This window comes from Osmia bicornis, chromosome 13 (genome assembly GCF_907164935.1).
Source record: "Osmia bicornis bicornis chromosome 13, iOsmBic2.1, whole genome shotgun sequence".
NCBI classification, from domain to species: Eukaryota; Metazoa; Arthropoda; class Insecta; order Hymenoptera; family Megachilidae; genus Osmia; species Osmia bicornis.
In genome coordinates this window covers 755,013-767,511 of record NC_060228.1, presented here as the reverse complement: position 1 = coordinate 767,511, position 12,499 = coordinate 755,013, and the positions used below count along the sequence as shown (strand labels likewise).

Below are 12,499 nucleotides of genomic sequence, written 5' to 3'. Positions count from 1 at the left end.
CTAGTTTTCCCGATGACGCTGGCTAATCCATTTGCAAGGTGGAAAACAATGGCGAGCATCCGCTCCGTATTTGGCGTGAAGTCTACAAAGTCCATCACGAGACTTGGAACGTGCCCGACGTTCCTCAGGTCTGTAAAATTTCCGGTCTCGTCTGCGAAATCTATCATCTCTTCCTACATCGCGAGCTTCCAATCGATGCAGGCGTGATAGGATCTCCGAGAGCTGTTCACTCAAGTCCGAGGATGACTTGGAGGTTGCCGCAACGATGTCGACGTTGGAAGGGTGTGCATCAGCTAATGCAGCTACACCTGGAATAACGATTTCGAAAAGCTTATCGGCTTGAAGAGCCAACTTCCCCAAGTTCATGCCCTCGCTAATCGCTAAAATCACACGGAAGTTTTCAGGCATTTGTTCAAGAAAAAGAGTTTTTAAAATGGATTCACTGCATTGACCGCCTGCAAGATTTCGTAATCGCTGCAAGTATGACGATGGCTTTTCATCGCCCATGCTGTGACCCCTTAATAGCCTGCGCAATTTGGATTCACTCGATTCGTCAAACGACTCTAAAATTCGGCGCCGGAAGGTGTCGTATTTGCCAGTTTCCGGAGGGCTGAGAATTACATCTGCAACGACCGGCAAAACGCTGGCATCTAGAACAAGTACCACGTTCCTGAACTTGGTATTATCCGAAACAATGCGTGACAGAGCAAACGCTGTTTCGACTTGAGAGAACCACAGCAACGGGTTCTCTTTCCAAAAAGGAGGCAGCTTCACCCTACCCACTGCATTAACTTCTCCTGCTGCTGCTGATGTTGATTCTGACTTCTCCATCCTGGACGAGCCGGCGACAGAAAGATCGCTACCGGAAGCTGCGTGGTCCGAGACCCTGGTTGGCGAACGTGCAAGCGGCATCCGGTTGAAGTACACGTTGAAATGTCGGTAACTCTACTTCACCGACGATCGGGGTCACCAGTTGTGGGGTGATGGTAATGTAGTTCGAGTGCTCAGTAAGAAACCTCAGTCGGTAATTGCGTGCTCTTCTTACCTTCACCACACTTCATGTATAAAATTGGTCTTAACAGATTAATTAATTAAAACCAAACTTTAAGAGTTTTAATAACACAAAATGTTTAACAATAACAAGAATCACAAAAGGTAAATCAATTGATAAGACGAAGGCGTACAAACGCGAAACACAACTAACTTGGAACTATACAGATATTACACTAAAGTTCAAGGGAACTCTAAATGCACTTTAAAAAGGAAATCTCACGAGAGAAAATTCAGCAAGGAATGCGATTCTGAAATTATCACAGCTCCGATTTAAAACGACGTGTTTCAATGCCGGAGGATGAAAAACAATTGCAATTGTTGAGAGAAGGGTAAATTTATATTACGCGAGTGGCGACACCTCTCGCTACTATAGGAAGCGATGTACATATGTATATTGCGCAATTAGAACAGGCTTCCCACGGCACATGGAGACAGAAGCACGTGTTAGAACTCATGTATCAATTCCTTTTTGTTAATTCAATAAACCTTTTACTTATTATCAACATGGTAGCAGTCAGTGGTTTCGTTAAAAGGAAAGTAAACGCGTCCAATGAGAAATGCCAAAATTCAGTATTCGTGAAGATTCAAGCGAAAATATCCTCGAAGAAGATTCCAGAAAAAAATCAGGAAAGGAAGAAAAGATGGCTGAAGAAATAAGAATCCCTGTTTTTGATGGCAAAGACTACGAGTGCTGGAAAAAGAGAATTATCATGATTTTAAGATTGAAAAAATGTGAGGAAGTAGTGATGAGAGAAAAAGCAATAACAGACAATGAGGATGAATGGAATGAAAAAGACTTGAAAGCAATAAACGTGATTTATAGTGGGATCTCAAATGATCAGTTACAATTTATCAAGGACAAAGAAACTGCGTATGAAACAATGAAGAAGTTTGACGATATGTACGTTAAGGAATCTACTGCATTACAAATCTGTATAAGAAATAAACTGGAAAAACTAAGACTGAAAGACTTTGAAGATGCAAGTGCTTTTTTCTCGGAATTTGAAAAATTGATAAACGAATTAAAAAGTGCAGGTGCTAATGTGAATGAAAAAGAAAAACTAAGTTACATGATAAAGATGCTTCCAAGCTCGTTAAGTTATATCGGTGATTTAATAGATGTACTAAAAGAAAGTGACCAAACTGTTGAATATGTGAAAAGCAAGATTAAAATGGTGAAACTAAAAGAAAAGGAAGAAGGAAAGGATGAAAGTCAAAGGATGAAGTATATAATTGTTTTGTTGACTATGTAAATTTGATTGAAAGTAAGACTGGAAAAAGAGTTAAAAGACTGAGGTGTGACAACGGTAAGGAATATATGAATAAGGATATATATAGTTTCACTAGGGAAAAGGGAATATCAATTGAACCTTGTCCACCATACGTTCATGAGCTGAATGGTACAGCAGAGAAGTATAACAAAGACATTATGAACCTGTCAAGATGCTTATTGAGTGAAGCTAGAGTACACAATAGGTTTTGGCCTGAAATAGTCAAAACATCTGCCTATTTGAAAAATAGAATTATAACTAATACCGTTGAGAAAAATAAGACACCGTATGAAATTATGTTTGGTGAGAAACCGAACATAGAACATTTAAAGATTTATGGAAGTAGAGTCTATGTAAGAGTGCCCGAGGAAAGGAGAAATTCAAAATGGGATAGAAAAGCAGATTTAGGTATTCTATTAGGTTATGAAAATGTCGGCTATAGAGTTCTAATAAATAATAAAATTATAGTTGCGAGGCATGTTGACATAGTTGAAGAGGGTACAAACTATATAGGTCTTAAAGAGGAATGTAGAAGGGTTCAAGACATAAATTTAAATAAGAGAGAGAATGATATTGAAGATGAAAATGTAATTGAAAATATGGATGACCAAAGTGAAAATGTAGGGTTGAGACGTTCAACTAGGGAAAAAAGAAAACCTGTTAGATTTAATGATGATAATTTTGTGTATAATAATGTTGTCTATGTAAACTATGTAAATGCTCAAAGTTCTGTATCCTATAATGATGCAATTAGGAGTAACGATTCGGAAAATTGGAAAAAAGCGATGGATAAGGAGATGAGGTGTTTAATTAAAAATAAAACTTGGTTGCCAGTTAATAAACCAAAGAGCAAAGAAGCGTTAGATTTAAAATGGGTTTATACAAAGAAAGCAAATAATATGTACAAAGCCAGATTAGTAGTTAGGGGATATCAGCAATATGATTTAATAGATGATATTTACTCTCCGGTGGCGAGAATGCAGACTTTAACAATTTTGTTGGCACACTGTTGTCAAAATGGTTTGATTATTATGCAATTAGATGTGGAGACGGCATTCTTAAATGGAAGAGTTAAGTCAGAAGTTTATGTCAAACAACCTCAAGGGAATGAGGATGGAACGGATAAAGTATTAAAACTCGATAAAGCACTATATGGTTTAAGAGAGAGCCCTCGAGCATGGTTTGAGTGTTTTGACAATTATTTAAAAGACTTAGGTTTTGCGAGAAGCGAGAATGACTGTTGTTTATATATGCTAAATGATAACAATAATACTAGTATTTACTTGATTCTGTTCGTGGATGATTTACTTATATGTTGTAAGGATAGAGATAAGTTATGTTCTATAAAAGATTTATTGTTTAAAAGATTTCAGATGAAAGATCTAGGGGAAATAAAGACTTATTTGGATATTAATATAAACTATGAATGCGAAAAGGGAAAAATGACTCTGGATCAGACAAGTTATATCTTATCAGTAGCACAGAAGTATGAAATAGGAAACTCTAAATTATATGCTACTCCGATGGAGCAAAATTTAAAATTGGAAACCGCAAAATCAACATGTGAAAAAATTCAATATAGAAATCTGATTGGAGCTCTTTTGTATATTAGCTCAGCAACCAGACTCGACATAAGTTTTAGTGTCAACTACTTGAGTAGATTCCAAAATGGCTACGATAATACTCATTATAAGTATGCGTTGAGGGTCTTAAAGTATTTAGTTCTAACCAAAGATTTAAAATTAAAGTTTACTAGAAGTTTGGATGTTAAGATTATAGACTGTTATGTAGACGCCGACTGGGCAGGCGATGTTACTGATCGGAAATCGACAACTGGCTATATTATAAAATTATATGGAAATGTGATATTTTGGAAGTCGAGGAAACAAAATAGTGTTACAAAATCCTCTACTGCAGCGGAGTATGTAGCATTATCCGAATGTGTGAGCGAACCAGTGACTACAGATACAAGAAGACTAAACATGCCTATGTACTGGAAGGGTCGTGAATTTGTGCCTCGAGAACGAACGCCATCTGCTCTATCCTAGTACAAAAATATGAAACACTTCGCACTGCAACAGTCTACGGCACGTTGACGATAACAGAAAATTCCTTCAATACCAACAGCTATATCTCTTTACTCAGTGTCTCGAGCTCAATGTTGCCATATCTCTGAAGAGCAAGAAAGAGAATACGCGTAACGAGATAAAATGAGATGGAATATGTTTAAGGGATGCCGCTTGATTTTTCACTTTGTCGTGCTGAAGTCAACGGATGCGGATGTAGTTTTCACTATAATTTTTTACTTGAATTGTGTTAAGGCAGGTCTATTCAGATAATGTTTTTCTGTTCAAAAAATAATTTGGTAATTATTGAGATTAGTTTACACCTCACCGAGTTTGATGAAATTTAAATATATTGTAAAACTGAACATTTTGAACAATTTTTTCCTATACATATTGTTGCGACGGCGAGAAGTTCCCGCTCTTTCGACGCATCGACCGCTTCTTGATGTATCGAAAGAGCCATCGACTGCCCCGTCCGAAGCTGTCGTCGAGTCATAACGTGAAGCTATCCCTTGTTTCGAGCGGAAACACGTCACCGGATGCTTGAGGTCTCTTAGACAACCGCGCGTCTTTTTAAATATCAGATTGTATCGGGAAGCCGAACTGTACGGATCTATTGCAAAACCAATTGTGTAACTGAAATATAGACAGTCTAGTTTGCTCCTGGTGTATTCATTTAACTATGGAAAGCGCGAGCTCCACTCCCCGGCGCAACAATATAACCGCCGCTCAGCCTTAGTTTTCGAGATATTTTCGACAAACTGTCGAAACTAACACATTGAATTGTGGCCATCCGTGTGTGTCCGTGACAACGTACGCATTAGTATGGGATCGCCGCATTTCTACTGTTTCTGCAGGCAACAGCACGGTGACCGATGACCAATACATACCTTGTGCATTCATGATTTCAATGTATCGTAGCTATGATGGCAACTTTGAATTTAATATAGCCTAACCTAATCCAATCTACTCTTATTTACCTAATCGGTGAATTAAGGGTAAAGTGATATTCTGGTCGCCTTACGGCGACCAGACACATATAATGACAATTCATAATTATGAAAGTTAGTTAAATTTAATTTTTAAGCCCACCCGTAATATATGTATATATATATTGATGTCGGTCGCCGTGTTGCTGCCTGAAAAAACAGTAGAAAAGCGGTGATCCCATACTAATGCGTACGTTGTCACGGACACACACGGATGGCCACAATTCAATGTGTTAGTTTCGACAGTTTGTCGAAAATATCTCGAAAACTAAGGCTGAGCGGCGGTTATGTGTATAGGAAAAACTTGTTCAAAATGTCTAATTTTACATGTTTAAATTTCATCAAAATCCGTGAGGTGTAACCTAATCTCAATAATTACTAATAATTTTAATATCATGCGAAGTTGGTAAATAGTACGTACATATGCGGAAAGATGAAATTTATGCATGTAGTAATGATAAGTAATTATATTTTTTAAATATAATAAGGGATAGATTGCGGAAAGAAGAGAAATGTATGTTTATAATATTTTTATTGCATAGATATATATTTTTATTATAGTTATAAGTATAATTCATGGATAATAATTAACCCTTTGAGTGCTATGGACGCATATATGCGTCCGGCGAAAGCTATTGGTGTGGACTATGGGCGCATATATGCGCTTGGTGAAAGTTATCAGCATAGCCTAAAGGCGCATATATGCGTTTGTCATTTTTTTCGATCTCCCGTGTAGTAATATTACAAGTAGCTATATGTGAGATGAACACGTGTGTGTTCCTTAATAACGGCAATAAACAGAAACAAATTATGGTGCGTTATAACAATTATCTGTTTATTTCGCGAAGAGCCGTAATTGTTGAATAGTGAATCAACAGAGTTCATGTTAGTGAAAAAGTATTCCGGCCACAGCGATCGCCAGCGCTAGGCGCGCGCCGGCCATGCGGAGCGTATAGGCAGAAAGTATTCAGCACTCAAAGGGTTAATGGGGCCGGGGGCGTATATCGGTCCCTGCGGGGGACCGTACATCGGTGCCGGCGGAGGAGTGTACATCCTGGCATAGTACTGCGGGGGGGGAGGGTATGTATAACCCACCGGGTATGTATACCCCCCTGGGTATGTATACCCCCCCGCGTATGCGGCTGGTGGGCGTCTGCGGTACGTAAGCTTCCGGATTTTTCGTACGGTTTTCTGTACTTCCCGCCTGGCCATCTCCCTGATTTTCTGAAATTCATTTAAAATTACGCAATTAATAAAATACATATACATAAGCCAGAAAAAGGTTTATTACGAAATACATTCATATACACGTATTATGCAGATGCACACGCACACACACACGCACACACGAAATCTATTTCGACGCATATCGAGAGAAGTACACTGAGTTGCATTGAACTTGTCGCAGTGAAGTTGGCTACAAACTCACTAACGCATTCACGCAGCGTCGGTGAGCCAATGGCGAGATCGGTTCACCGACGCTGCGGCGTGAATGTGTTAGTGAATTTGTAGCCAACTTCACTGCGACAAGTTCAATGCAACTCAGTGTACATAGTACATACACTTGTCACTACAGTTATATATATTTAACAATAATGGTACCTTTATTTCCGCCGGTACCTCCGCTCTCGGTGCCCCCGCTGCCACATTAGCGTTATCCATTCTCAAATTGTCCCTTCTCAAATATCTGTAAAATGAAAGTTATAAATTAAAATAGGATTATTAGAATCCGAAACTCACAGTTCGTTTTAATTACAATCACATTTGCTGAACAGAATACAAGTTTAATTCTTACCTTTTGTATAATGACGACGGTTTTTTTTTTATGCTGCCGTTTCTGCTGCTGATCTTCATCTGCACCATGCGTCTACTAGAAGACGGCATGGGTGAAGGTGAAAGTGGGGATCTATGCCCCACTACCCGATAGTTTTTTCGTAATTGGTCGAATCGCTTGACGAAGATGTCAAATGAATTGGACAAGTGAGACTGAAACAGTAATATGCGCAGGCTCTCTCTCTCACGCATTGACACTTGTCTCATTTCCTCCATTTCACACTCGCTAGTTTCCTAAAGGCAGAATTTCCTATGTGCGTCGATCGCATGCGGTTTAAAAGAATATAGTCGCAAGTCACCGACGTACATAGAAAATTAAGCGTTTATAATGAATATTAATTAATAGTGATCTTCCACACCACCTTTGAGGTTCCACTAATGGCGCGTTAGATTTTTTTATAGTTGATCTTCGCCTGGAGCCCTATTATACCACTTCATAAATTGTCACACGTTAGATCGCCTCTGACTGTATTTGTTATAAATTGTCAGCCCACGTTAGATCGCCTCTGACTGTATTTGTTATAAATTGTCAGCTCACGTTATATCGCCTCTGACTGTATTTGTTATAAATTGTCAGCTCACGTTATATCGCCTCTGACTGTATTTGTTATAAATTGTCAGCTCACGTTATATCGCCTCTGACTGTATTTGTTTTAAGTAGACAAGTAGAAGGGCAGATATTCTGAAAATGAAAACAGTCTTTCACAGATTTTGCAATTTTCGCACCTTTGCGGTTGGCTTGTGAGGAAAACTTTTAGGGCGTCGTAATTCTTGACCCAGCCAGACCGTATCCTTATGAATTTTTACCTTCATCATAAAGTATGCTATTTTTTTCCGATGTTCGTTACACGTATTACTATCAAACCAACCATGAAGCTCAGGTGAATTGTTAACACCTTGTATAAAATAAGGAAATATTTTATCAAGAATACCCTCTTCAGCCCGGAAGGTAGGATATATTTTATCAAAAATAGCATTAAATATCCTGAATGCAAAAGAAAATTTCTTACTAGGGGCTATAAGACTTCCAAAATCGGAATCATTATTTTTTTTCTTGTAGGCACGAAGAAAGATTAAAATCTGTTCATTTCGTGAAAGAATTGTTGTACTATCTAATAATTCTGCCTTGCATATGTCGCAGTTAGTTTTTCTAATGTTTTTCTTAGCGACATATCCCGCAAAATATTCAATGGCACACGATTCTAAGGTGTGGGCAGTTTCAGATACTTTTTGCAAGATATCAGCGATGATAGTATCACTTGCATCCTCTGCTTCTAGGCTTTTACGGGTGACTCCAGAATCTCTGATCAATCTGGAGTCACTGCTATCATAATTAATAAAATCTGACGAATTGCCGGTACTAATTGACGCAACATTTTCCGAAGATTGTGGTAACTTCAACAGATTAAGATCTTCATCATCTAAACAATTTGCAGATTGCGACGGCTTCATTAAATTTAACATCATATTTTTCTGCAAATTTAATCTAAATGTTTTCGCGGACGGATTTTGTTCATAATTACCCGCGTTATGTCTGATCATAGAAAACAAATTTTCTATTGGATCTTGTTGTAATCGCGACGTCATTAAATATGACGTACCTTCATCGCGAATGTCATGCCACAATTGTATCGTCGCATTAATTGACAGCTGCAAGCCTCTGAAGCACGGAGGACGTACCTGCCGACCCTTTTGAATCACAAACCAATTTGTACATGCTGTTGCCTGTCTTATCAGATTCTCTTCTACTTGAAGATTTTTATTTGATAAGGCACACTTTTGCGGATTAGCATCATGCGCGGTTCGACTGTTTAAATTATCGAATAAATCATTCAACAGTCGAACAAAACATGCAGTATTCACAACAGTATCGCTTTGGATCTGTCCCTGCGTGCTGGCCGTTAACAAAGCTGCCGAAACTGTTCGACTAAACACTTGCAAAGCGAGCCTACAATTCATTCGTTCGAATACATTCGGTCGAATATGCTTTTCTGACAATTTTACAGCTGCCCTAGTGCCTTTCTTTCGTTCAAGGTCCCATAGAGATGATATATCTGACCATGAAACTACAGAATCGTTAATCATCAAATCATACTGCAATAAATTGTTGCGAATGTTTTTAAATATATGCAAATAATCATGAAGAAAATAAATTTTATTTCCTTCATGTATTATATATGGTTTCTCAAGAGATACTTTTCGATCTACTACCGATCTGTTACCAGAACCTTGATCGCAAACAATTGCACGTATACGTAAACCAGTGCTACAGACAGCAGCAATTACCGCATCAAGCACATTCAACAAGTTTACAGTTGACATGTTGCTGCTACTTATGAAATAAGCAATTGGTTGCTTCCAATTAAAAAATAATCCGCGAAGCATGAAAACTAAGGCTTGCGTGCCTGGTTTCATCTCAGATCCAAAAGCACCATAATCTTGGAAGCTTTCAATTTTTTGCTTTTTTGAATGAAAATCAAAGGACTTCTTTATTGTCATTTCGTCGAACAGTAACACGCAATTTCGTTCAGAACTATCCATCCACGATATCTTTCTATGTAACTGTGTAAAAAAGGTCGTACAAATGCCCGGCCACATTTCAATGCTTCCAAACCATCTACTAATTGTCATAGCACATGGTAAACGGAAACCGAAATCGTCACGAAGTTTTCTGAATAAACTCGGTGACGAATAGTGCATTGATAGACAAATATGTTGCTCGTCCGCAGAATATACGGGTTGCGGATACAATTGCATTAACATGAACGTCTTTACTTCGTTCGAAACTTTGTCTTTTATATTTCGAACGAAATCTGACTCCGTTATTTCGTACGACTCTATTTTACGTTTCAATGCTAATATTTGTTTATTTTTTCTGTTTACGCAATTTCTGCGTTGCTAATTTCAATTGATCAATTTCTTTTTTCTTTGATCTACAAAGGAATTTGGGTGAATGCTTACGACTGTTACACGTAGGCTCTTCATTATCCTCACCCAAATCGTACAATACCGGTACGGCATCCTTCTTCAATTTCAGTTGCACCACCTTGTCTTTTTCGGCAAAATGCCTTGAACAAATATACCGGTGTTTCAATTGGAGATCGGTTAAATCCGCGAAATCGTCGTTTCCACTATTCACGATCCACTGTATTAACCGATCATTGTCTGCAACTGGGAATGAATGTAATATCTCAGTTGTTCTGTTACGCGACGTAACATTACAACCGCGATAAACACATTTTTTATATCTAGCGCGCGTATCACGAAATACCATTTTTGGAACACTGAAAGCGGTTACAAATTTGTATATTCCACGTTTGCACCGCTTGCATAAGTTCTTTAGACTGACGTGAACTGGAAGAACGTAACGCTAGAAACAAATAAACATAAACTTCTTACATTGTTAGAAAAGGACAACGAATGGAAAAAGGAATGCGGATTGTTACGATCGCGGATTCTCTTTCTTTTTCATTCGCCATCCTTCCCCGTGTTCGATACTTATTATCGTCAATTTGTAAATATACTCCAAATTATATCGCGTTTGATGTCATTTTAATCAGAAAAATGTTACAAATATCCTGGTAAAAGATTTATAAGATTTAAGTATTAAGATTTCAATTTGTACAGGAGTAGTGACTGTGACAGAGAGAGAGGGATTGAACGAGAGAGAGAAATGGCGAGAGTATGAAATGACGAATGGGCGAGTGAATGCATTTGAAATGAAGCGAGTGATAGGTTGGACGAAGAGAGAGCGAGAAGGAATCAGTGAGAGAATGAGAGAGAATAGCGACCAGGCGAATGTGTTGGCCTTATCTGGTGCATTATACTTTTGAATAAACTTTATTTTTCTTTGAATTCAAGTAAAGACTACAACATATTGAAATGTGTAAAGTTTGAGTTTTAAGTTCATATATATATAAGGGGTTGATGGGTCCAGTGCCACTGTTTGCAGAAACAGTAAGCAAGCGGCCGTCGCACTTGTTGCTACAGACGCATATATGCAGAATTCACTGTAGTAGAAACTCGTCAAAGAAGTAAAAAGTAGTAATTTCGTACAAAAATATCGCTTTTTTTCAGATATATAATGTATAATACGTATTTTTAATTGCTTTTGTTCATTTCTTAGAATTGCTTAATAAATTTATAATTACCTTTGTAATTAATTTATCATTGTCACGAAAGTATTGCCGGCCGCCTTACAGCGCCCGGATTTAAATATATAACCTAACCTAACCTAATATATCAATAATATTCATTTCTAATTGAGTTTTAATAGAGATTTTTTGGAGTCTCGTATGTGCAGCTGTAAACAGAGCCATTACGTTCCCTAGACTCTCGTTTCTAAACAGAAATGTGCTGTCGTAGAATTCTTTGCAAAGTTAAATTACGAATTGATTAAGAATAATAAATAAAATTGTCCCCGTGGGATTAGAACTCGATCTTCTGGTTGTGACTGTCAGATTACTCGGGAAGCGGCAGCGTACACAGATGAAAGCAGATATATGATTGTGTGAAGTGCGAACCCCAATTGCCATGCATATGGAAACAGATGTGGCAACACTGCAAACGTACTATACATGTATACGTTTCTTCACTTTCGTGTAGTAGATAAGGTAGTTCTGCCATGCATGCTCCAGCAAGGTATGGTAAGAGAAGAATTGATAAAACAGATACAACTGTTATACCAACTGTGGAAACCCAACCTCACCTTGGGCACCGACGAGATACTGTTAAAGACTGCCAGCCTTATGGGAGTTCGCGGGACCGAAAAAAGTCGACGTTTTCGTACGCCCTCTAGAATATATTGCGGCCGCAGTAAGAAACAGAACCAGAATCAGTGAGTTTACCAACGACGAGGTTTGGTGCTGAACTGTATCATGAGACATGAGATGATATTTTATCTGGTCGATGCTATTATTATTTCTTCGGTGATTCGAGTTAAGTTCGTTTTACAAACCTTTCGGAGATACTTTTTAAGACGTAAAATATTTTAAAGGAGGTAACTTAATAACCCTCTTTAGTTCATTGGCAATTATTTTTTTAATAAATGACGAACTCTAGTTCTAAGTTTAGGGTATGTGTTTTTAAGGTAAAAGAATATTCATTTAGAAAAAATGATGAATAAAAAAAATATTACATAGGTTCTGTAGGATATAGTCATAGTAATAATAATAATATAATAAGTAACAGGTGTCGAAAAGAAGAGAAATGTATTTCAATAAAATCTTTTATTTAATAGTAAGTAAAAGCTGGATAAGTGCAACATCGCTATCCTCTCCACTTGGGG

At 37.9% G+C, this 12,499-nt stretch overlaps 2 protein-coding genes across 2 annotated transcripts; both read right to left on the bottom strand.

The window, feature by feature from the left end:
* Positions 1 to 912, bottom strand: LOC114881902. The gene has a single exon (XM_029198786.1). It carries the CDS (start codon positions 910 to 912, stop codon positions 1 to 3), a length of 912 nt encoding a protein of 303 aa, XP_029054619.1.
* Positions 913 to 5,969: 5,057 nt separating this feature from the next.
* Positions 5,970 to 7,258, bottom strand: LOC114882437. The gene is made up of 3 exons (XM_029199326.2): positions 7,175 to 7,258; positions 6,982 to 7,066; positions 5,970 to 6,603 (listed from the first exon to the last, which is right to left on the bottom strand). The coding sequence occupies exons 1-3, from the start codon at positions 7,240 to 7,242 to the stop codon at positions 6,304 to 6,306; spliced, it is 453 nt and encodes a 150-aa protein (XP_029055159.2). The 5' UTR covers positions 7,243 to 7,258; the 3' UTR covers positions 5,970 to 6,303.
* Between the last annotated feature and the right edge of the window lie 5,241 nt (positions 7,259 to 12,499).

Bases quoted from the DNA above. Each gene is read 5' to 3' on its own strand.
- LOC114881902 (XM_029198786.1), bottom strand. From the start codon at position 912: ATGCCGCTTGCACGTTCGCCAACCAGGGTCTCGGACCACGCAGCTTCC.
- LOC114882437 (XM_029199326.2), bottom strand. From the start codon at position 7,242: ATGGTGCAGATGAAGATCAGCAGCAGAAACGGCAGCATAAAAAAAAAA. The intron at 7,067-7,174 runs GTAAGAATTAAA...TTCATTTTACAG, and splicing joins CCGTCGTCATTATACAAAAG to ATATTTGAGAAGGGACAATT. The intron at 6,604-6,981 runs GTACCATTATTG...AATGAATTTCAG, and splicing joins AGGTACCGGCGGAAATAAAG to AAAATCAGGGAGATGGCCAG.